Source organism: Notothenia rossii (genome assembly GCF_949606895.1).
Source record: "Notothenia rossii genome assembly, chromosome: 11".
NCBI classification, from domain to species: Eukaryota; Metazoa; Chordata; class Actinopteri; order Perciformes; family Nototheniidae; genus Notothenia; species Notothenia rossii.
In genome coordinates this window covers 9902439-9927129 of record NC_136910.1, presented here as the reverse complement: position 1 = coordinate 9927129, position 24691 = coordinate 9902439, and the positions used below count along the sequence as shown (strand labels likewise).

The 24691-nt window shown below is 43.7% G+C and overlaps 3 protein-coding genes across 4 annotated transcripts; 2 read left to right on the top strand and 1 right to left on the bottom strand.

Moving 5' to 3' along the window:
- The first annotated feature begins 98 nt into the window (after window positions 1–98).
- LOC307023686 (tectonic-3-like) lies at window positions 99–7356 on the top strand. Its single transcript, XM_079657139.1, has 14 exons — window positions 99–689; window positions 2843–2957; window positions 3042–3139; window positions 4350–4462; window positions 4598–4706; window positions 4890–5002; window positions 5090–5128; window positions 5494–5568; window positions 5653–5772; window positions 5854–5952; window positions 6230–6333; window positions 6469–6616; window positions 6725–6859; window positions 6941–7356. Exons 1-14 carry the CDS (start codon window positions 311–313, stop codon window positions 7184–7186), a joined length of 1893 nt encoding a protein of 630 aa, XP_079513265.1. The 5' UTR covers window positions 99–310; the 3' UTR covers window positions 7187–7356.
- mto1 (mitochondrial tRNA translation optimization 1) lies at window positions 7291–13811 on the bottom strand. The gene is made up of 14 exons (XM_079657143.1): window positions 13677–13811; window positions 12246–12270; window positions 11632–11834; window positions 11339–11538; window positions 11131–11248; window positions 10421–10719; window positions 9719–9831; window positions 9303–9493; window positions 9066–9196; window positions 8443–8647; window positions 8162–8333; window positions 7948–8057; window positions 7646–7803; window positions 7291–7535 (listed from the first exon to the last, which is right to left on the bottom strand). The coding sequence occupies exons 3-14, from the start codon at window positions 11819–11821 to the stop codon at window positions 7383–7385; spliced, it is 2040 nt and encodes a 679-aa protein (XP_079513269.1). The 5' UTR covers window positions 11822–11834; window positions 12246–12270; window positions 13677–13811; the 3' UTR covers window positions 7291–7382.
- Window positions 13734–24690, top strand: LOC307023683 (ataxin-2-like protein). Of its 2 annotated transcripts, none has more exons than XM_079657135.1 (23): window positions 13734–13867; window positions 14695–14734; window positions 15291–15347; window positions 15769–15840; window positions 16012–16171; window positions 16506–16627; window positions 16794–16885; window positions 17402–17644; window positions 17971–18359; window positions 18447–18527; window positions 18625–18738; window positions 18928–19008; window positions 19126–19187; window positions 20041–20336; window positions 20439–20508; window positions 20753–20887; window positions 21270–21333; window positions 21478–21653; window positions 22070–22211; window positions 22503–22612; window positions 22892–23071; window positions 23677–23839; window positions 24097–24690. In XM_079657135.1, exons 1-23 carry the CDS (start codon window positions 13743–13745, stop codon window positions 24132–24134), a joined length of 3012 nt encoding a protein of 1003 aa, XP_079513261.1. In that variant the 5' UTR covers window positions 13734–13742; the 3' UTR covers window positions 24135–24690. The 2 variants fall into 2 exon arrangements, with proteins under 2 accessions (XP_079513261.1, XP_079513260.1); XM_079657134.1 differs by having other exon boundaries at window positions 24007–24690.
- The last annotated feature ends 1 nt before the right edge of the window (window position 24691 follows it).

Here is a 24691-nt window from a genome sequence, read left to right as displayed (position 1 = left end):
ATACTATTGTTGTGTGCTTATGAAAATAAAGAACTTGGACAAATACATGTCTTCTCTTTTACATTATTTACGGTAGCGTCTTCAGAACCGGAAGTTGCCGTGACTACTTCCTTGGTAACAAGAAGCTTGTGTAGCAATGTTAAGCTAAATGCATCCAGGGTTCTTGAATAGTTTATTTATTTCAAAGTTATTATAATTTACTTGAAAGACTTCAAGGACGTGAAGTTGTAACGAGCGATGTAGGAGAAATACCTCCAGCTAACTGTAAAGTAAACATTATATCAGATTTCCTGTGTCTCTTTGAGTAGAAATGAATCCCCGCCGGTGGTGTCCGTTAGTTCTGATATTTTCGGTAGTGTTGTGTGGACGTTCGGATAACGCGGCCACAGAGCCGGCGGTCACTTCAACCGTTACCCCCAGCCCTACAGGTGGGGGGTCGTTCAGTTCAGAGACCCCTGCTCCAGGCGGTAAAGCGGCGGAGGACTTCACCGGAGTCTCCACCACCGAGGCGGTCACCCCGGACCCCATGACTCCGACTGAAAGCCCAGCTGGGGACACTGACAGCCCCTCTATGGTAACTGAAAACCCCTCTATGGTCACTGAAAGCCCAGCTGTGGTCACTGAAAGCCCCACTGAGGTCACTGGAGGTCCTCCTGTAACCACCGTCCAGCCCCTGCTCTCTTCAGAGGGTAACTCACACCTACCTCTTGTATTCTTCATATTATCTTATCAGGTCCTGTAACTAATTACAATTTAGTTTCTTCATACTTCTACTCAACTACATCCTGAAGGAGTTTTGTACTTTTTTTTACCCCAATATATTTGTTCAGAGGTAGGAGTACTCTGTTAAAAGTAAAAGTTCTGCAATTCAAATGTTACTACCACACAAGTACAAAGATATCTCATACATTAGTCTAGGCTAATCTCCCCATCAGAATACAAAGTAATTATAGCTCCACATTCCCTGAATCAACATTAAAGTGATATTCACAATAATGCATCCCTTAACATAGTCCAGTAATATACTACATACTATTTTGAAATTAGTCATTTTGCATAAACAGTACTTTTGGTGCATTTTGATGCTGTTACTTTCGTACTTGAGTAAGATTTTGAACACCGACTGTTACTTATAACAGTGATGCAAACACAGGTATGGTGAAAAAAGAGAGAACTATTCGAAGCAGGAAAAAAACAGCGTAATATACCATCTGACAAAGGCCTGCGCTATAATGCTTCAATTAACTGGCTATTCTTTATAATATACTCAGATCAATAGGAGACAGAGATGTTATAAATCAAGGGTTTTTATTATTATTTACAGCAGGGGTGGGGAACCTTTTTCCTTTCAATTTTTACAAAATCCTCCGAGGGCCGTACAAATGATTGAACTCAACCTCTGCTTAAAAAAACCAAAATCACAGCCAATTCATTTGGCCTTTCTTTCAAGCTGTGCAAAGAAAAAGCAACCTCTTAATCCAGATATCTTACCATGACTCGCGCATGCATGCATGCATGTGCACGATGTGGCATGACCACCAAAACAGAAAGATATGGACACAAGATGTGTGCAAATGTATTTAGTATCCATGTTAACATGATTTAAGTGGGGGGGACCTAACCTCCTCTAGGAGGGTCCGGGGACATGCTCCCCCGGGAAGATATTTTTTTAAATATTGAAGTTAAAACATGTTAAAAGCATCAATCTGGTGCACTTTGAGAGCAACATGAGGAGATCTATGGGTACATCTTTCAACACCCATTTGAAACAGAACTGTAAGCAGATTTTTCTTTTGGGATATTTTACAAACCACTCCCCTTTTAAACTCTATTCTTGTTATTTTTAACAACTTTTTTTTACTGTCATATAGTATTTTATACCTGTTTTTCATTTAGTCTAATGTCTCATTAATAATTATAATGATCATATCAAGGTGTGCCTTAACCTCACTGAGCTGAGGTTATTTGAGCCTCTCAGGAGAGAGCTCTCTTCCACCTGGTTGTAGAAAAGCTCTTTAAATTCGTTAGCATAGCTAGCTAACCAGATGCTAATAACAACAGATCGCCACTGTGCTTACAACTAAAGACACAGCCACGCAAACACTGCGGCATGTGTACGGCTCCTTATGGGTACTGCAATATTTGAAGAGCTGGAGCGGCGTTCCGGTGCTCTCCGTAAGCACTCTAGTCTAGTCTACACTCCTTTCAGACGAGACATAACCACGTGAAGACACGTTACGCTCGTGTTGTGTTCGAGGAACCTGTCCTTGGCCAGGAAAAACAGGCACTCGCTTGTTTAATTATTTTGCGATCTAGATTTCTTCTTCTTTTTTGAAGTGAGAAGTTGTCCGTCAATCGGACGGACCCCCCCCCCCCCCCCCAAAACGAAAACTCTTCGGTTCTCCCCGAATTACACAAGTCGCCCAAAGCAGCGTTAAAAAAGCGGGAGGCGCCAAAAAGCGACTAATTTGCATCACTGTTATAAATCTTGTATTTTTTCAGTTGCCTACTGTACTGTAATACTTGCTGTGTGAAACTATTCACTAACAATGTCTCAGATCTTAATAGACAATTCATTATCAAGCTTGTTGTACATATATTCGTATTCATTTAAGTGTAAGTGTATTTCCAATTAGATTTTATAATATTCCAATAGGATTAATTGCCACAATCCTTGTTTAATTCCCTATTTGTTTACAACTAAAGTGCTCATACAATAAACTCTGTGGACTGAAGGGTTATACTGTCTTTTGGTGTACTCTTTTTAAACCCGTGTCTCTGTAATTGTATACTCAACTGCAGTTGTCCTGAATAACACAAGTCTTTGTTTGTTCTTATCCAGGTTGTCTCTGTGATTTAACCCCTGATTTCTGTGACATCGGCTGCTGTTGTGATACAGTTGACTGTGGGATTGCGAACTTGAGTACCGTCTTCACCGGATGTCCTCAGAAAGCCATGTAAGTCTTTTGCACATGCACTAAACCCACAGCACATAAAGCACTTATTTATAGCATTTAAAGAGTTTTTATTTAATTTTACAGATCAGGAGTTTGCATTGAGAAATGGCTGATGTTCAGGGCTAACGTGAATACGTCTCTTGTCACAGTGACGGACTCCTTGTTTTGTGTCCGGCCTGAAGGTACGTAGATGTTATAACAGTATATTAATGTTAAAGGATTTAAAGCAGGGGTCGGCAACCCCTGGCACGCGTGCCAGCATTGGCACGCGGCACCGTAACCAGTGGCACACTAGGAATAAGTGGAATAATTGTGCAAAAATATTTAAATTGTATTTTTCGGATCCTGAACGAGACCGCCGCCAGAGTGCGTCTCCCCGTTACCTGCAGAAGGAAGCCATGCACGCAACGCAGCCCCGCTCTCTTTATCTCCAGGTGACATTCTGCCGCTTTCCTCCGTGGTGCAGTGCTGATCGTTTCACCACTGAGGAAAGCACCTCACAAATTGCAGTACCCATAAGGAGCTGTACAAATGCCGCAGTTTTTGCGTGGCTGTGTATTTAGTTGAAAGCCCAGTGGCGATCTGCTCATCTCTCATCGACATAATGTGATACAAAGGGGCGGACTGGCCATCTGTGTGTTGAACTTTCCTGTCGGCTCCCAGACCGTAGTCGAGGAGGGCAGAAGCAACAAGCTTCAGGTTCAATAACCCACTTTAGAGAGAGGCGAGCTCTTCTTCGGAGGCCGTTGCATTTATTTAGCTGTTCTTCTGTTTCACAAAATACATCACAGACCTCTGTTTTTCTGCTTCCTCGTTTCACTTCCAGAAACATACACACGTTCTCTCCATAGGTTCTCTCACTGTCGCTCTACCATCCACAAACACACATGCAGAAGCCACACCCCTCTCTCTCTCTCTCTCTTAAAGGGACAGCGATCTCATCTCACTCTGCATGACCCTAATATCATAGCATGTGTGCTCTGGAGAATCACAGAACGGACGATCGTCCTTATTATCATGCCGTTTAAACCAATTATTTAAATGTGTTTGTTAAATTCGGCATCATGTGAGTTGCGCTGACAGGTCCACACACTGCTTCCCCGCAGCGAGGCTCCCCCGCTCTCCTGCTGATAGTTGACGAGCGTCAAGCTCCTCAACCCCCCCCCCCCCCCCCGTTGATAATTCTCGATCGTTGGCACGCTGATAACAATTATTTTTTTAAATGGCACTTCATATCAAAAAGGTTGCCGACCCCTGATTTAGAGTAACCATAAACACTGCTGTCACCAGGAGAATCACTAATTATGTTGCAGCCTATTTTGTAAGACTATCTATAAGCAACTTGTATGTACCGTCCTCTGATGCTATTAAAAATCTACATCGAACCAACAGATAAATCCCCCCAGTCCCTCCCAGCTCCACAGCAGCTTCCTCCTTTAGGGGACTCGTACCACTTCTCCCCACCAGCACCTTTAACCATCAGCTACAGCAGAGGATTCTACAGGGTAAACACTACAGATATGACGTTTTTCTGCTCAAAATATTGTATCTAATGTATTCAAAGTAACAAACGTGTATACATGAATACAACTTAATTAAGGAGTGTATCTGTAATAAAACTCTTCACACCACATTTGTAGGTGGATGATGTTATCCAGACATATTTATCTAACTCGCCCGCGCGGGGTTTCCTTCGTCAGCCCTCTCCAGGGGCAGCGTCTGCATTCTGTATCAGCCGCAATCCTGCAAGTAAGTTCACAACAATCTCATGCTAATGCCAATGCTCATGCTAGTGCTAATAGGGATCCTAATATGTTTATGATTTTGATAACATTTACTATTCCTAACATTTGATGTGTGGTAAAGTGTGCCTTTACATCCAAACAATATTGAGCACCATTTCTTTCTTCTTCTGGTTTCCTCTTCTTGCAGAGTTCATGAGGTCTGTGTCGCTGTCTTGCACTCGCATGTTGACTCCTCAGTCCTGCACCACAGACGCAACTCTCAACGCCCGCTCTTACTTCTCCGACCTTAATCTGATCAAGGTCACACTGCGTGCACAACATGTTTTTGTGTAGACAATTATTTGTGAGAATTTTGCAGCAGATAACGTAAATACTTTTTTATTACAGACCCCAATTGTCGAGACAGAACAAGTTTCAGACTTTCTGGTAAGTGACTGATTTTACATACAGCACCGATCCATACGTGATATTAGCAGGCACACTTCCCTTTTGCACATGAAGTGAATTAACATACAGCTTACAAAGTCAGCTGCCAACGCTAGCATTTGGGGATTATTCCTGCATTTCATTAAACAATAGTCTTAGAATTAAACAATATTTCTTTATTCTAGTATACTGACATCTTTAATCTATTGTACATTTCTAGATATCCTTAACTATCAAGTATGACCTCTTGTGTTGATTTTTGAAAGTTATCATCATGTTGAGTACAGTGTGCGATTAAAATTCAATATTTTACACCAAGAGTAAACAGAATTTAAAGTTCGGTGCTGCACTCATTCTTGTTTCAGATCCCAGTGACTCCACTGTCTGAATGGCCTGCACCAAGTGAACAAAACAGCTCCTGTGTCAATGTGGTCAAAAATGTGAGTATAGTCCAAATTGTGATTCTTTTCAGCCCCCTCCACAACAATTGACTAAACCAATCAATCGTCCTTTGTTCTGACTAGGTGGAGATTGTCATAGGATACACAGGCAGAGGGGAAGTGACGTATGCGACAGTGAACGTAGTCTTAGCTGATGCGGATCCAAATCAGTCGCTGCTGCAGACGCACTCGGTGCAGTTCAAGGTAGCCTTCAAAGCCACAGGTTTCATCTCTTGAGGAACTAAGGATTCCATCTCTTTCACTAAAGCCATTTCTCTCTTCCAGCTCGCTTCGCCCAGCCCCACTCAGGGAGATCCGACCTCTGCAGTCGGACTCAGAGTGGGATCTCCTGTCATTGGTCGCTTTGATGGAGAAGTGAAGCCTGTATCCTTACAAACAAAATCATGAACCTCTCTTAAAATGACTGCCTGATCTTTTTGTTTGTCAGCAATAATATCCCAACTCAATTTATATTAAACTTAGTGGAAGGGTTCAGCATGGGCTATGGAAGAACCGACTACATATTGGAGTGGATCCAAGTTACTGGGCATATCCACAAATTATTTTTCACTTTCATTAACATTTTAAGTTTCATGCCTTGTCGACTGTATCCTGTTAGATTTGAGTCAATATACAATATATTTCCTTGACGGTGAGTTAGCTGACCACATTGTGGGCGTCACAGAGTGGGTCGTGTTACCCCGACCCTGACAGCCGTGCTCCTGTCCTCTTCCCACACAACTCCATCACTGGCTGCACTTTCAGGTGAGCACACAATATCGCTTTATATTTTAGAGTAGTTGCAATTGCTGGAAATAAGTCCTGGCGTTAAAGATTATAAAGACGCAATAATGGGTTTTTCTTCAATCTTTCCTTTGTCATTTCTCTCTCTTTGTTTAGTTCCCCATCTAGTAACTGCTCAGAGCTGCGTTCCCAGATTTACGGGCTCTTGCAGGGACTTGCAGCTCCTGATGTGATCGCCATGAACTTTGGCTCCCAGCCCGACTGGACGAGAGTAATCGCCCAGGAGTGTCCCGTCAGCCTAGAGGTACAGCTGTTTGAGGAATTTAAAGTATTCTAGAAAGTCTTAGAACTTTGAGTGTGATGTTATTGGGTTATCTGAAACCTCAGTCGTTATTTTCATTCCCTTTGTCAGGAAACGTGTGAATCCGGCTGCGTCCTCCCCAACTCTCTCGCCATCCAAGTGCTTTGGGCGCGCCAGGGTCTCCTAGACCTTCCCCAGAAATACATCCTGGGGGCTAAATACCTCTTCCAGTGTCAACGTTTCAAAGTAGGCACAAACACTCAACCCTAACCCAGCATGTTTCAGCTCTATGACAATGTCTAAAAACCCTCCTCATCTTTTTTTCAGTGTCCTTTGTCGCCCTCTATCATTCTAACCACTGAGGTGACGTTTGTCGACACTACACTTTACCCAGAACCCCCCAGGGGCTTGCCACAGCCTAACTGGAAGTTTCCATTCGGTTTCTTCACTCGAGGCACTTCTGAGCTGGACGGGAATATTGTTATTAACGGCAGTGATGCTGAGAAGGTCACTTGGAGTTTAACGCTGTTCACAGTAATGTTACTAACAGGATTAGATTTCCTAACTAGGTAGCTTTTGAGGTTTTGAAGGCTCCTGCACATAATTGTATAGGAAAGAGTGTGTTATTTTCTTGTTACACTGTTTTATTTTTTTAACAATATAAAAAAATGTCTATCTAAAGAAAAACAAAAACATTAATTTATTTTGTACATTTTCAGAAATACATACATTTTTACAAAACATTTCCTGAGTCATTATTTCACTGAGGTTAAGACGCCTCTCTTGCACACATCTCCCGCTCTCTCTCTTGCTTTTGGTGTGTTTGGGATCTTCTCTCCCTCTGTGCTGCGGTGCGGACGTAGTTCAAGAGATGGACGATCGCAGCCGGAGTCATACCTTCCAAACGTGTTGCAGCCCCCAACTGGACAAAAAGAAAACAGAGTATTAATTCATATTAAATATAACCCCAAACTTTTTTTTTCTGGTCTTCGAAATTGTAAAAACGTCAAGCAGCAAATGCACTGTACTCACAGTGCTGGGTCGAACTCTGTCCAAAACCTCTCTGACTTCCTGAGACATAGACACTGGCAGAGTTAAATAGTCTATGTCCTGAGGGAGAGACATGTTCTCCTCCTTCTGAATCCGCTCAATCTCTTTCTTCTGGAGGTCACAGTGAGGCTTGTACACAGCTGAACAACACAAGAGATGTTTTAGTGAGAAATAATGACATGTATCCTGGTAGCTTGAAAGAACAGCAATGTTTTTGAGACAATGATAATGGAGAACTGATCCATCAAGGCAGAAGTTTTCCTGATGTCAAAGTTCGTTTTTACCTTCAATCTTGAGCCTTTGGGCAAATTCCATATGACGTGAAAGGCTTTCTGGGAAGGCAGATGACATCATTTCAAAGGTCACGTCGTTGTACTGCAGCACGTCCATACCGCTGAAAAAGAAGGCCCAGAGTAAGGATCAAACTACTTCACTGTATCCTAAACGTCAGATAGATTTTGTCCATTTCAATGTGGATTCCACATATTTGTTACTCACGTCAGTAGGGCGCTCTTGGTTTCACTCATACGCATGTCGGGCAGCGCTTTCCTCCACTTGTGGCTGGACAGACTGAGGGCCTGCAGAGCTGCCTGAGCCTCCTGCAGACTGTCCCTCACTCTCACAGCCTCCTGGTAGCGCAAAGGAGACACACATCCCACCTCCTCAAACCCTGAAACAGGAAAACGTTAATAAGAGGTGTTGAAAACTAAAAGACAGAAGGTACAAGTCATTCTGTTCAGTGTCTGTAAAACAAATAAAGTCGAACAAACTATGGGTACCTTTCAGAGTGAGGCGGAGGTCAGCGTTGTCCGGCCTCAGAGAGGTTCGATACTCAGCCCTGCTGGTGAACATGCGGTACGGCTCTGTAACGCCTCGACTCACCAGATCATCAATGAGTACTCCAATATAACTCTCTGTCCGGGACAATGCCACTGTAGGCATGGAGAGTGCAGAGCGGGCAGCGTTCACCCCCGCCCACAGGCCCTGCACAGACAGGAACAAGGTTTCAAAAAGTGTGGAAATCGGTTTCAGGGTAATTAAAAACGTTGTAACGAATACAACCACTAAAATAAAAGTTTTTCTCTTGATATCGGAAATGCCTTGCCGATTTGATGAGACTGTTTTTTGGATGCGTCTTGGATGGGTCATTGTATCAGGTTGTTAACGAAGAGACGTGCATGCTCCTCTGTATAAGTAGAGCAGACCATAGGAAGCCTATTTTCTCTGAAACAACCTGTGATTGGCCAAAGGCTTTCGTAACAGGATATAATTTCTAAAGCCTAAAAGCTGAGGTGCAGGAGTCTAGTTTTAGGAGTCTAACGTTTATTTGAATTCGCCCCAAAAATGACTGCCTACCTCAGCTTTAATTTCTGAACATATTAATCAAAACAAAAGCAGCTACCTGTGCGGCGGCTTCCTCGTACCCCGTTGTTCCGTTAATCTGTCCGGCCAGGAACAGCCCCTGGGTGCTTTTCACTTGCAGGGCGGGGCTCAGCTGAGTGGGACACACAAAGTCATACTGCACACCATAACCTGGAAAAGACACAAATATAAGAAACATTCAGGGAACACAATCACTTTTAAATGTGCTGTAAATCAATGGTTGCTATGCATATCAAACAGGATTCAGGCAGTTTACCAGGCGTGTGAATCTCAGCTCTGTGCAGGGGAGGGATTTCTCTGATGAGGCGAAGCTGAATGTCGGGGGGCATGGTCATAGACAGACCCTGAGGGTACAAAAGGTCAGAGGTCAACCCTTCAGGCTCCAGCCACACCTGGTGCTGTCTGCCTGGGAAGCGAACCACTCGCGACTCGATGGAGGGGCAGTATCTGCGAGAGGGGGGGACTCAGGTTGGTACATTTGGTTTCAGAACACACTGTGTACAATGGTGTGTGTGTGTGTGTGTGTGTGTGTGTGTGTGTGTGTGTGTGTGTGTGTGTGTGTGTGTGTGTGTGTGTGTGTGTGTGTGTGTGTGTGTGTGTGTGTGTGTGTGTGTGTGTGTGTGTGTGTGTGTGTGTGTGTGTGTGTGTGTGTGTGTGTGTGTGTGTGTGTACCTGGGACCCTTGGCGTCTTGCTGAATGTGACAGTTGAGATGAAGACTCTCGTTCACCACTCTCTCTACACCAGGAGTAGTATAGGTCAGGTAGCAAGGCAGCTGTTCCTCAGGCTGAAGAAGTGTTAAGTTTCAAAAGGAAAACAAAATTATAAGGATATGTAAGAATTCCTCTTGTAGACTGCTATTGCTAAAAACAGTAATCAATTCCTGAACTATATTTAACCCGGATTAAAAGACTGACTGAGTGTCATGGCCAAGATATTGGCAGTGACAACAATAACACGGCTGCAGACATAAAAACGAATATAAAACATTGAAATGACGTTACAGAACTAATTTTAAGGTTTCGAAAGACATTTGAAACATCTTCCTGGATGGGTGTGCTTCCAATTAGTTAAGAATCATTCCTCCACTGACACTAACTCCAGAAGATTCAGGTGGTTCGGAATCTTAAATTAAAATGTTTCCCTGTTCAGTACAGACTTAAGGAAAATATCCTTCCAAAGGTAATAAAGAAGCAGACCAAGATAAGCCTTATCAATAAAAATTAGCCAATGGTTTGAGTCTGCAGGTGAACAAGGCAGACCATCCAAACCCATCACAAAGAGAACAGTGGCAAGAAGGATTAGAAATCATTCCCAAAGCTCCATAGTGGACCATATCCAGTGCAGGTAGTCACCAGACATAATCCAGGCGTTACCTTGCAGCGTGTGTGTGTATTCAGGAAGCTGAACGGAGTGGGAAGACTGTCCGGGGGATGAAGGTGAGCCAGGGAGAGGTCGACAGAATCCTTCAGAATCCTGGGAGGGGTCCCGGTCCTCAGTCTGCCGACCCTCAGCCCCAGCCTCTCCCTCAATGTGTGGGACAGCCCAGCGCTCGATGGAGCGTCGCCTATCCGACCCCCGGGGGACTCGCTCTGGCCCACGAAGAGCGAGCCAGACAAGAAGGTTCCAGTAGTAAGGATCACAGAGCTGGCTGAGATTGGCGTGTCTTCGTTTGCTGTGAAGATGTTGAAGGAAGTGCACGATCATTAACTTATTCAAATATATCCGAAAAGTGTTTTTAATAGAATGATACATTTGTTTGATAATAAATGTCAAACAAACTCCAGATTCTCTATTAAAAAAAATGCCATTCAGAATTTCTACATATACAATTATTGCATAGAGAAAGAGAACCCGATTGAGGATGACATTTGTTAAGCAAAAAGCATCCTCTTTAAGTATCTCTATTCGGGAAAGTTGGGCATAAATAAAAACAACGCAATATAATGAGCACAAAGTTAAAAACTAAATCATGATGACACATTTAGGGTGAAATGAAAAACAGGAATACACCTGTGATTACAGTCCTTATTAGGGCGTCAAGTGTGGGATCAAGTGTGGGATACGGTAAATATCTGCTCCTTACCCAAACGTATCCCTGTGACTCGGTGTGTTCCGGGCTCCTCTGGGTTTGTTTCTGATAACAGCAGCTCCTCCACTGAGCCCTCCAACACCGTCAGCCTGGGGGTGGACAGCAGCTCCGACTGAAGGATAAACAGCAGACACAAAGTTAGAGGCATCACAGACAAGTATTCATTCTATCAAAGAGAGAAAATGTAAACCTCATCTGATACCTGAATAAATGTGCGGTAACGCTGCCGGTCCAGCTGGGCCCTCGGGCCCCACACAGCGGGGCCTTTGCTACGATTCAGGATGGAGAAGTGGATCCCAGCCCAGTCTCCTGCTCGACCACACAGCCCGTCCAGAGCGTCCACCTCCCTCACCAGCTGACCCTTCCCCACTCCACCCAGAGAGGGGTTACAGGACAGGGCACCTGGGAGGAAGACATGGGACATATTTTGGTAGAAAAGTTTGCAATCAAATACAAATATGCTCTTTTGTTAAGAGAACACTGTCTTTTTCTCACCAATGGTTTGTATTTTCTGTGAGACCAGCAGGGTCTCAGCTCCCACTCGGGCTGCTGCCGCCGCCGCCTCGGTCCCTGCGTGACCCCCACCCACAACAATGACATCATACTGCTGTCGGGTGGCATGACTTGCACGTCTGGAAACCAGTGACAGGAACCTCTGCAGGGGGGGGAGCTTCTTTGTCAACATGTGGGATGCATACCTGTAGAGAGTGTTAGGTGGTCAAAAATGCAGACATGATGACTTAAGGATTCAGGGAAAATACTGAATTGAAGTTACTGGATAGTGAAAATTATGTAAAACTTTAAAGTCAAGTCATACATTCAATAATGTACTTGGTTGTTATAAAAAGTGCATAGACATCCATGTTAAACCATAGACTGGTTTAAACCCAACAGCTCAAGGACAGAATATACTCATCATTCTGATAAGACACAACTCTAAATATGACAGCATGTACAGTGTTAACACAGATAAATATCTGACATTAATCTTTAAATAGGATCAGAAGAACATTGGCACATACATTCATATGTTAGCTATAACTAACAACACTTATTTAGTGATGTTAGGTCCGTTGAAAATGCCAAATCACGTGGTGTATTACACTTACGATTTATTTGGCAGTAGACGAAGGTCTTTTGTTTGATTTCCGGAATGAAGTCAGAAGAAAATAAGATCAAAATCATTTGAAAATGTACCAAACTCCGGCTATGTTACACAAACGCTCTCTATGGAGGCTGCCATGTTGCCTGCCGCTTACAGTCGTAATAACGAGTGTAAGGACGCACGGAGAAAGAGGCTGAACCAGGGAGAGCGCTGCATGTGTTTTCTGCCCTTATCATATTATGTCATATCACTCATTGATACATGATGTATGAATGATTTAGAAACATTACGCGGAAACAGCAACATGCACATTAAAAGATTGCAATAATAATTGTCTATAAAAAAAATGTTGTTTGTGACTGCCACGTGTACATGATCCATTCGTGTTTATATCCAGTGGTATAAAGTAACTAAGAAGATACATTTAATTAGTTTAAAGATTTGGAATAATGATGTGAAATATTTAATCAACACTTAAATAAGACTTTAGTTACACCTGGAGTAAATTCAATAGCTACCCTGCACTGCAGTACACAACGTTATTAAAAGTAGCTGCACCTTTACCTGGTTTGATAACACATTCATGCATACATAATTATAATCAAAACATGTATTATTATATATATTATTCTGAAATTGGCATAATGAGTACTTTTGCTTTCAGGAGTTTTATTATATTTGTATACCAGCACTTTTGTACTTGTAACATAGTATTCATACACTCTTACTTCTTCCTTTACTTAAGTACAATATCAGAGTACTTCTTCCACCTCTGTTTATATCTGAGAGATAAATCATAATGAATGAAATAGGAGTTTAATTCACACATGACTCCACGTACGCGCGCTCACTACTAGGTCAAAAAGCGCACGCGCACGTCAACGCCCCCTCCCCCTTTCCAGCCGGTCAGCCGCGCGCGGATTGAGTCTAGTGAACCTACCGAGAGGTGGTGTTGACCGACCCGCAGCAGGTTTTCAGTAAGAAACCTGTAATAATCTAACTTAATAGGGCAACTGACAGTAACACCAAGTGCTTAAATTTTAACGGAAGGGGTCAGCGGTGCCGGAGTCAAGGCGACGCGACCGAGAGAAGACCGTACATCCCGGAGGAAAGCGCCCGAAGTGAGCTTTAGGATCAAAGCTAATGCTAAATTAGCAAGCTAGTGCTAAGTTAGCGAGCTAGTGCTAAGTAATCACACGAAAACTCGTGTCTTTTCACTAGTCGCTTGCTTTGTCATAACTACCGTGGTAACAGATAAGATAGTCGGGGTGGTTTGTTAAGTTATATGTTTAATTTAATTTAAATTCGCTTTTACATTTTAGGCCACAAGCGACTTCACTTAGCAAGAGTAGCTAGCCGGTATCCCTGAGGTTAAACACCGGCTCCGCTCGGGACAGGTGATACTGCTAAAGATAGTTCGCCTTAAAAACTTCACCTCCAAAGGTATCCGTGTTTATAAGTGAGCGTACACTTATTGGTGTCTTAAGCCTTGTGCTTCGCAATGCTGAAACCACAGCAGCAACCCGGCTCAGGCGGGAGAAAGGCGTCCAACGGAACCTCGGGCCCCGCCGGTATGTCTGCTCCAGTCAGCGGAATCAACAGCGGCAGCAGGACTCAGGCCGGGAGGTAAGCGGGTTGTGTGGGGCTTTCTGTCAGGCCAGTCCGAGGATTGTCCCGTGAGTTGGAGGCCTACCGGTTAAGGCGGTGTGTGCCGAGTGGGTGTGTCTCGGAAATAGAGTTTATTTCCAGGCCAATCAGATTAGCTCATGTTAGATTGACAGGGACTGTTAACCAATTGGAATGTCCAGATTAAATGCAAGACAAAAACTGAGGTGGATCCAGGTTCTGTGAAAGCAGTGAGCAGCAAATCAGCAAAAAAGCTATTCAAAGTGTATATGGCCTGTCAGTGCCAGCAAAAAGACGTGGATTATGTGCAATAGTTGCTCAAACGTTTTTTCTAAAAATGTTGACGTGATTTAAAGAATATAGTTTCGATTTTCCTTATTTAATTCAAGAGAGATTCTAGGTGTGATCTATTTAAAGGGATCAGTAGAACTGCTGCATCTATGTTTATGAAACATTACCAAATATTGAAGTTTTCTTTAAGATTATACTACACATTACATCATTGAAAAATTCATCTGTTATGATGTTGTTTTTTTCCAAAGTTAAATTGGTGGCAGGATGACACCTAACACAAGAAAGGTGGAATACGTCAATAAATAAAGTTTGAAGAAAGTATAAATTCCCAATAGTTGACTTAGTTACCAAGTTTGCATTGTAAGTGTTCAGTGCAGTAGGAATGATGATTTGGGGACTTGTCAGACCTGTAAGTGAGCTTTTCAACTTCCCTAATCCAACTATATGTGCAATGTGACACTGTCTTGGCTGGCTTTTAGGTTATACTACTGTCTGAGCAGACAAACATGTTTCAACTGTTTTGTTTTTCCCAGGAACCGAGCTTCTGCAAAGCCAACGTTCCAGTCATCTCCAGTGAGTATCCTGATTCAGAAAAGTTTCATGCATAAGATTGTACACAATGTTAAAAACGAAAGGGCCATATTGAAACCAATCCTTATCTTTAAGTCCCATTTCAGCACCATCGTGACATGCTTATCGTGTGATCTTATACATTATCAAATATTTTAAACTATATATGGGAAATCTGCCTTTGAACATTCCTCTTCAAGAGAGCACTGATGAGAGAATTTTATATAAAAGAATATGTTGTGTGCATTGGACTACAATCCAAATGTATCCGACTACCAGGAATATACCTGTGACGACAGTTGGTTAAAAAGGGTAACTGTGGCTTAAACCTCCATTCCTTAGAGTGCGTCATAAGTGGTTTTCCTGTATAAAAGGAGAGTATTGATGTAGAACCTACCCTTTTAAATTGACAACCTACATCTTTTTTACTGGTTAAGATATCAAATGTTGGTCCTTTTAAAAAAAAAAAAATATATATATATATCATTTGATCTTTTAATGTCATGTATTTGTAATACTTTGCCTGATGAATACCTAAAACATGTTTTCCCATCTGCAGGTGTTCGAGGGCGTGTACAACAATGCTAGGATGCTTCATTTCCTCACAGCTGTTGTGGTAAGTCGTTAGACTTGTTATTAATGTCATTAGACCAGAATGGATTATTCAAGACAAATGAATGACTTGCATTACCTACTTTGACCTGTACCACATTAGTTGGAGGGAAGATGTAACTTACCTTCTCTAATGGTCCTTCTCTTTCAAGATCGGCTCTGCTGCCTGTCGTGTTTCTCCTTATTATTACTAGACGTGCACTTTTTCAGACACGACAACCCAAATCTCATAAAAGCAGATGCATTAAATAGTTACTATTGACAACATGGAGAGTATAAAGAATACAGTTTTCAAAATATGTATACTCAATCCCAAAAAGCTGTTAGAATTTTGGAAGTATCACATTTCTAAATACATTTTGTTTGTGTCTTATTTTTCTGCTTTTATACGTTTTCAAATCAAAGTCTTTCTCCCTCCCTCTTAGGGTTCGACCTGTGACATAAGAGTGAAGAACGGGAGTGTATTTGAAGGCGTATTTAAGACTCTCAGCTCTCGGGTAAGAATCTCTTGTTGAACCCACCACTTTCAATGAAATAAAGCTCTGCATGTAATCCTGCCAGCATAACTGTTAACTTTTCTCAATGAATAATATGACCTTTCTTTAGTTGTTTTATGTTCCTGTCTGCAAGTTAACACTGACTTCAAATCTCTAATGTCGGGTCCCTAGTGTGAGTTGGCTGTGGACGCTGTACACAAACGCGGTGAGGAGGAGGAACCGACATCAACTCTGCCACGGAGGGAGGACATCACTGACACCATGATCTTCAGCCCCTCCGACCTGGTGACCATGATCTGCAAAGACGTCGACCTGAACTTTGCCACAAGAGGTACGAACATCTTGACACACCGGCAATGCATTGGAAGGATAGACATATTGATCCTCCTGGAAAACAGTTTTTTGTGGTGAAAGTTAGACTTAGTTCATGCTGAGAGTGTCCTTGATTTATAGTAAATAGATATGTTAGCCTTGACTAGATTGGATTTGATCTCAAGAAAGGAAGAGAGAATAATAGATTTTCAGCTCTATGGTCAAAAGTCAGCATTCTTTAATGTTATATTTTGAGACTCATCGATTAGACTCAGATTGCAGGCTGTAGACAAAGTGTGCCAAATGAAACACTTAGAGAAAGGTCTAATCTACTTTCATTCCTATGGTTTTAGACACCTTCACAGACACGGCCATCAGCTCCACGCGTGTCAACGGAGAACACAAGGAGAAGGTTCTGCAGAGATGGGAGGGCGGAGAGAGCAATGGAGAGGGTTTCGATCTGGAGAAAGATCCAGTGAGTCGCTCTGTCTTTTCAACACTACAAAAAACAAAGATGCCCATACTCGGAAATGTTATATTATTTTTATTATTATTATTAAACTACAAGAAATACACTTTTTTAAACTTCTGCTTAATGCACTTAATAATATCCCTGATTTATTTTACATTTGTCTTTTCAGTCCAATGGCTGGGATGCCAACGAGATGTTCCGCTACAATGAAGTGAAATATGGAGTCACGTCAACATACGATTCCAGCCTTTCCATGTATACGTAAGTAGCCATTTCAATTCATACGTTTAACATGAACAATACTTTGGGCTCAGTTTGAATTCAAGAAATGGGGCGAAGCCTGCGAGCTAGTTCAGGCAGTCAACTCGAGAACACGTGACGCACCTTACAACCAACCAAACACATTCTCCTAAACATGCCGCTCTATTTAGGCTGCCAGGTCTTCCTGCCTCTGCCTCGCTATGCTGCTGCTGCTGCTGTGTTCACTTGCTATTGCTGCTGCGTTCATGTTCCTGCTGCTGTGTTTCATGTTGCTGCTCGCCTGCCCCACCACCACCCCAGCTTCCACCTGTAGGCTCGGGGGATAGTTATCTAATCATCACTCAATGTTCTTTGTAAATCCGTGGAGTGATGAGGCTCGACGCCAAACTCAAACTATATGCTGCTTCTAATAAACATATTAAGAAACACGTGAGTTATCTGACTGAACAGTTTTAAGGCTTTCTGTATCCCTCATTGTTTGTTCTCTGTCGCTCCTTTCTCCTTCTCCTGCTCCAGTGTGCCGCTGGAGAAGGGAAACTCAGACAACTTTCGGCAGAGGGAGGCCCGCGCTGCTCGCCTGGCCTGTGAGATCGAGTCGAGCCCGCAGTATCGGCATCGCGTCGGCCTGGAAAATGATGAAGGCAAAAGCGAGGAGGACAAATACAGCGCAGTGGTGCGAGACGGCAACGATCGTGAGAGGGGCCGCGAGAGCCCGCGAGAGCGAGAGAGGGGCCGAGACAGCCCTGGAGCTAGCACCAGGTGAGGGGGGCTGCTGGTCTGTGGGGCCTGTAGAGTTATAGTGTCATATCCTAGATTATAAATTATATTTCAACAAGGCTGTGGTGAATAATTTTAAACTACGATGAGTGGCAATGAGCTCTTAAAATGTATGGAAAGGGTCTTAAAAAAGGTTTGAAAAGGTATTCAATTTGACTTCAGGAGTCCTGCATATACCCTGCATACAATCAAACAGCTGATTGAGCCGGAACTCGTCATGTTTCGTTGCACCAGTCAGTCAGTGTGATGTTTGTTGTATCAACCACATGTTTTGTCCGTCTGTGACCCATATTCTCTTCCTCTCACAGGGATGGCAAGTACATTCCATTACCTCAGCGTCAGAGAGAGATGAACCGAGAGCGGGACCGATCTGAGCGAGGTCCCGGGGGGCCTCCACCTCACGCCCGTCTGAGCGGAGGATACCGCTCCAACCCTCCATCCTCGTCCTCCCCCAGACCCCCGCTGCCCTCTGCCGCCGGGCCCCAGTCCGGCGCCTCCCCCTCTGAGAGGAACAGCCCTCTGTCGGGCCGCGGCGGGGCCTACGCTCCGAGCCCTGGCCCCACGCCCGCCTCTGCCGGAGGACCAGCATCCGCTGCTCCATCCCCCTCCAGTCCCCCCGCACCACACGGACACACGGTCCCTCATTCCCACTCACTCCCACACTCGCTGTCTGACGCTGGCAGGCCCGTTAATGGAGGTGAGTGTTTGCACGGCATCTTAGCATTTTTATAAAGGCAGTGTGATTTTCAAACAGATTGAAAAGATTTTATTTTCTGCCTTTCAGTGTCTAGCAGAACATCTCCTAAAGCCCAAAGACCTCCGCAGTCGAGCAGAACAGTCCGTTCTTCACACTCTCAGTCCTCAAGTACGTTCTGTCGGCTGCTCTAACCGAACCATTATTATATTATTGATTCATTTTGTCTGAGATCTAACTTGTATTATTCCCTCTCCTGTCCTTGCAGCTTCTCGCTCTCCTAAATCAGGTTCTTCCCAGGACACGCCTTATTTGGACACATCGTCTGTCTCCATGCCCCCGCAGAAGATGTCTGGCCCCGCCCCTCTCTTCCCTGTCGATGGTACGGTCTGATTACCGGCCTCCTGCTTTTGTTTAAGAGTTAAATATCAAAGTCAAAACCATTTATCCATAATGACGTGAGCTTCGTCAACAAGACCGGCGTCACTTTGTGGAAGTAAGCGACTGGTATTGAAGGTGGAATCTAATGAAGCCCCAACTAATTAGTTTACCGTTTGTCTCGTCTGTACAGTGAACGAGATCCTTGGCAACGCTGCGAAGGAACGTGCCGCTGAGAGCCAGAGCGGCACAGAGGACAGCAAGAGTAGTAAAGGTGTGTGTATGAGGCTGGAAATCAGTCTTTTCAATGAAATGCACATACATCTGCTCTTTGTGTGTCTCTAAATCTTTCCATTTTCCTTAATGTTTGTTCTTCTCTCTCTTCCACCAGTTCCCTCGGTTCAGCAGAGGTCTCAGATTGAGGAGCTGCGGAAATTTGGCAAGGAATTCAGGGTAAGAGTTCAGTTGCCTCTGTGAAGTGTGAAATTAGAACATCTGTGACGAATCAAGAAGCTGCAACCTGAGACATCCCTGATGAACAATGATTTCCTTTAAAAATCTCTCTTATTCACTTGGTTGTGACCGTTAGTGAGTCTCACAGGACATTCAGACAGGTTTCTCACGCCTTGACTTTTTGACAAAGTTCCTTTCGGAATCTTTTTTCATGGAAATGTGCTAAATAGATTTGGCAGCTTTCAGGGTTCTTACGGTCATTTAAAAACCTGGAAAAGTCATGGATATTCAAAATGCTAATTCCAGGCCCTGGAGAAGTTATGGAAAATAATATTTTTCCCAAAGTTTTGGAAAAGTCATGGAAATTTCACTAAAGTTGCATCAAATATAATTTATATTTTATCCATCTAATAAATACTGTATCGTATAGTAATGAAACGTAAAATGGCATTTAACTGACGAGGTGTTTTGCTGGTGAGAGATTTTAGTTGCTTTAGCGTGTAGAAGCTAGTAAGCCTACTACTTGATTTGTTTTAGATTAGCACAACATGTTTCATATGCAGACCTTATTTTCCTGTTCCATAAAATAAGCAATTTTCAGTGGTACTGCTGAGAAAGAGTAATTTTTTTGGTCATGGAAAATTAGGTAACGGTCATGGAAAATCATTGGTGAAAAAGTGTTTGAACCCTAAGCTTTAAATTGCAGTAGAATTCTTCAGTTCATAAGAAAAATCTAGGTATAAGATTACATGTATCTGTTTCTTAAATCTTCAGAACTTCGTTTCCCTTTTTGCCACACCTCGATTCTTCTTAACATCTAAACTCAATCCTTATCTCCTGCTCTTGTCTTCAGCTCCAGCCGAGTGGAGGCAGCTCGAGCTCGCCCAGCTCCCCAGCGACATCGAACCCACCCTCCCTTGGCGAGGTCACCCAGCCCGGCGGAGCCAAACCCTCAGACGCTTCATCAGAGCCCAAAGCTTCGGGTCCTTCCCAGCCTCAGCCTTCACCCTCCCCTGCTGCAGACGCTAAAGACTCCACATCTGGCACCGTTTCAGACCGGCATTCACCGGCCACCCCGCAGCCAGCCAGGACCCCGGGCAGCGAGGACTCCAGGCCTGAGTCTGCGGAGCGTCCGGAGGGCATGCCAGAGTGAGTTCTGAGAGACTCTTCACCGTTAAACAGTTTGGTTTTAATGGCTTATATTATTGTGATAAATAATTGTTAACACATTTCTTTCTTTATGTCTTCCAGACAAATCAAGAAATCAACCTTAAACCCCAACGCTAAGGAGTTCAACCCTATCAAAAGTCCAATGCCCATGGTAAGCCAATGTGTTCCTGCTGAATGCTTGAAATGTTAGAAAAATATGAACTATACTAAAACAAGAGTATGATATAGAGCATTTGAGTACTAAGTGGATTTTATAAAGTCGAAGTCATAAGCTATAAAAAAAGTACTATTCTTATGTACAAACACGTATTGTTCTAATGATGAGATTTGTGGAAATGCCTGTGATTAGCTAAGTGACATGCTTATTTAATCTCCCTGTGGTTTTGTTATTACAGGTGAAGCCCAACACAGCGCCCACCCCGCCTCGTCCCACTCCCCCCAGCCCCGTGCTCCTGCAGCACCCCGGGGGGCAGGGACCCCTGTACAACACCCCCTACCTCTCCTATGTGTCACAGATCCACCCTGTGCAGGTACTTCAGCAAATTATAAATTAATATTCTTTATTTGTTTTCAAACTTGTTTAGGTCTACAGCTAACGGTTAATTCTGTCACTTTCTCATTTTTGTCGAAGTGCAAATAAAATGCTATTTAGTTTCCCAGATTGTCACATATTTAAACGGCATGTTTTGACTGTACAATATTGGACATTCAAAATATACGTTTTGCTATTATAGAATACCCAGAAAATCTAAATGTTTCAGAGGCTGACATTAGAAATATTGTGGCATTTTGCTTTAAACATTTTAAAACATTTCATTGAGTATCAAAATGATAATTATTTAGTTTTGACTGACTGACTGATCACAACGCAGCTTTTTCTCAATTTCCCTCTTGATTATTTCTGCCTTGCAGCCCCCACCCATGTACCAGTACACCATGTCTGCAGTCAGCCAGGGGAAATACCCCAGGACCAAAGGTAAACGCATGTTTCTCTCTCCAGATCTGTAGTTTCAATATATAGTCTCCGTTTAAACATTTGACAAATAAAGCTGTACTTGTTTCCCCTCAATGTTTCTGTGGTCTTAATATCTCTTTTCCCCCCCCCTCGCCCGCTGTGCAGTGGCTCAGCGCTCGGACCATGGTAACTCGGCTCCGCCCATGCTGCAGGCTGCATCCGCAGCAGCCGGGGCCCCTCTGGTGGCGTCACCCTACCCTCAGCCCTACCTGCAGTACAACCCTCAGCAGTACAGCCAGCAGCAGGTCCTCCAGGCCATGTCCCCTTACCCCGGACAGGTTGTAAGTCTGACCTCTCATACCTTTTTTTTTAATTCATGTTTAAATGGTCGGCTGAATGTTTGTTCTGAGAGCTTGTTCTGAGAGCTTGTTATGCTACTCCCATATGTTAGCACATTTCCACTTTGCTCTGACATTTAGTAAAACATTCAATGTGTTTACAAACTTATATTTATGTCTGATGCAGTTTAATCTGCTGCACAGGTTGTACAAACAAAATGTTAACTGGATACAATATTACGCAACAATCCCTCTCTGGTGACAAATACACGGTTATAAGAAGCCTCACAGTTTGGTACTGAAAATGAAGCCTTTGAACCAAAACATGTATCATCTTCCTCACTGTATTAACAACGGAAAAGACTGGCAGTATGGGATTAGTATTTAAATATGTGGATTTGTTCCCCCCCTCTCTTCAGCCGATGTACTCTATGCTGCAAGGAGGAGCCAGGATGATAGGGCAAGGCGGTGGTCCACACCCACAAGCCATGGGCCCCCCGGGAGGCCCCCAGTTTTCTCCACAGGGAGAAGGGCCTCAGGGGCAACAGCAGGGCATTTACGGTGAGTAGAGCTCAAACCTCCTAAACATCTCTGCAAGGGGCCTGTGCTCCAACGCTGAATGAGCCAATAGTATTCATTTATTTAGATTTGAAGTCGTACTGCTCCTATACTTTGTTTTATTTTTAAATCTGATGAGGATATTTTTAGTTTAAAGATTTTCAAAACACATTTACAGCTTATCATATGTTTGTAATTGTCATACTTTCATTAAGAGCCTCATAAAAACATTGAGAGTAAACGACAATATAAAGTAGTTCTGATATTAATCATCTTTCTTATTTCCCTCTGTAGCTCAACAGTCCTTTGCCCACCACGCGGGTGCCGTTCATCAGCCCCAGCCCTCCAGCACCCCGACAGGAAACCAGCCCCCCCCCCAGCACGCTGCACAGAGCCCCGGACAGGTACAGGACACAAAATATACAGATGTGTCCCAACTCTGAGGGAGCATCCACCAAGTCTGGATTTCTCTATGCAGGAACAAACCAGGCCCATTTAAAAAAGGCTCCATCATAATACTAGGCTTGATAAGGTTAAGAGATGTGGGGAGGGGTTGCCTGTTTAGCCCGGGCTTCATGTCCTCTGAAGGGCTCACTTTGTGGGCCAGACCCTTCAGAGAATTCAGCCTTAGGGACATGCTATTTTCATTCATCATCTCTTCTGACATTGTGGTCTCCTTTCAGAATGCCCAGCCCGGCCCCCAGCCCCAGTCCTTGTACCACTCAGGTCCTCTGTCAGCACAGACCCCCCCCAACATGCCCCCGGGACACACGTCTCCACAGGGCTCGTACCCCATCCAGGGCTACAGCATCCACAGCCACCAGGGCATCCCACAGTCCTATCCTCTGGGCCAGTTAACACAGGTAAGGATCCTCAGTGCTGAGACTTTCTCGGTTCCTTTTCATGTTTTACTGCAAGTTAGTGTTCGTTTGGTTAGATGTTCTTAATTAAATCCTGTTTCAAATGCCCACGTTTTTATACTTTTTAGTCAACTTCACCCTGTCCCAAGTGTCTGGCACTTTTAGTCTTACCTTAAGCAAAGAAAACCATAACAATTTTAGTCTAGCCGATAAACGGTTATCAGATTATATTGTTCATTTGACTCCTTTCTTTCTCTAACTCCCTAATGTTTTTATGGTTAACTTTAACTAAAGGAAGTCACTCATGGTCCTCCTCAACAATGTCCTTTCTCTAAAATGCTGCATTAAGGAAAATCTTTGTCATCTTCTCTTGTCAACAATTGTTATTTTAATATCTTATTTTTGAACGACTCTTGTTAAACATGTATTTAGACAATGTATTTTCCTCCTTTAGTTCATAACGGGTAAAAAGTTTGTTGACGAGCGTTCTCAGTAATAAGTTTCCTGAACAAATTGACCTCTGCTGATCATGAGTATTTGACGGGTAAAATGACTTTTGAACGCACAAAGATGTATTCTGATCTAAACACGACTCTCCTGTCCCCCAGGCCCACGTACAGGGAGCCATGGCGGGCCACCACCAGGGGAACCACGGCCAGTTAGTGATGCTGCAGCCCCCCCCACAGCAGGGCCCCGGCTCCGTGCAACAGCACCCGCAGCACGGCCCCCAGCAGGGAGCACACCAACACTTTTACATCGGACATCCACAAGGTACGAGTGCAGAGCTACATCCGTCCTTCCATCCATCCATTCATCCATTCATTCACCCATTCATTCATTCATTCGTTCATTCATTCATTCATTCTCCATCTGTGCCTTGAAGTAGCATTTATGTGTTTTTTTTTTTTTTTTTGCTGTTTTCTGTTTACCTCCCACAGCAATGCAGGTTCAAACGCACCCTGCCCCCTTCCATCAGCCTGGAAACTAAACCCCATCTGCCCCCTCCCCACCTCCTTAAATCTTCTTAGGAATGAGCCCCAACATCCCCACTGCCTGCTGGATGTGAAGCCCAGACTGACTTACACATGACAAACTGACAGGAAGTGCAGAGGAGAGAGGAGGATACAAAGCCTCACAGCACCTTATTCTCCCGCTGTAGCGTTCTTCATCAGTTCAAACCTCAGCGTCAGCCCCCAGATGAGGAGGACCTTTTTTATTTCGAATGATGAAGGTGCGTCCGGCCCCTGCTGCCATCCTGCTCTTCTCTCCAACTTCCTCCCATTTCAGAGACATGAGGCACCTTTTGAGGCGGACTAGTCGGAGAGGAAGGAACACGGATGGAGACCAGCAGCAGACGCTCTCTCTTCCAGCAGTGTGGGGTACCATGACACACATGGGAAACAGACTGTCGCGGAGCTCTTGTGAATACAGCATGAAAGGAAGGATGTGAAGAGGGGATTTTTAGCAAATCATTTTCCTTTTTTAACTCGATCCAGTAGTTAAAAACCCACCCCTATGCCTCTCCTCTCCTGTAGGACAATATAATTATTAAAAATGGACAAGACAAAAAAAATATTAAAACAACAATGACCAAAAAATAAAGTTTTCAACTCAACTTCAAAG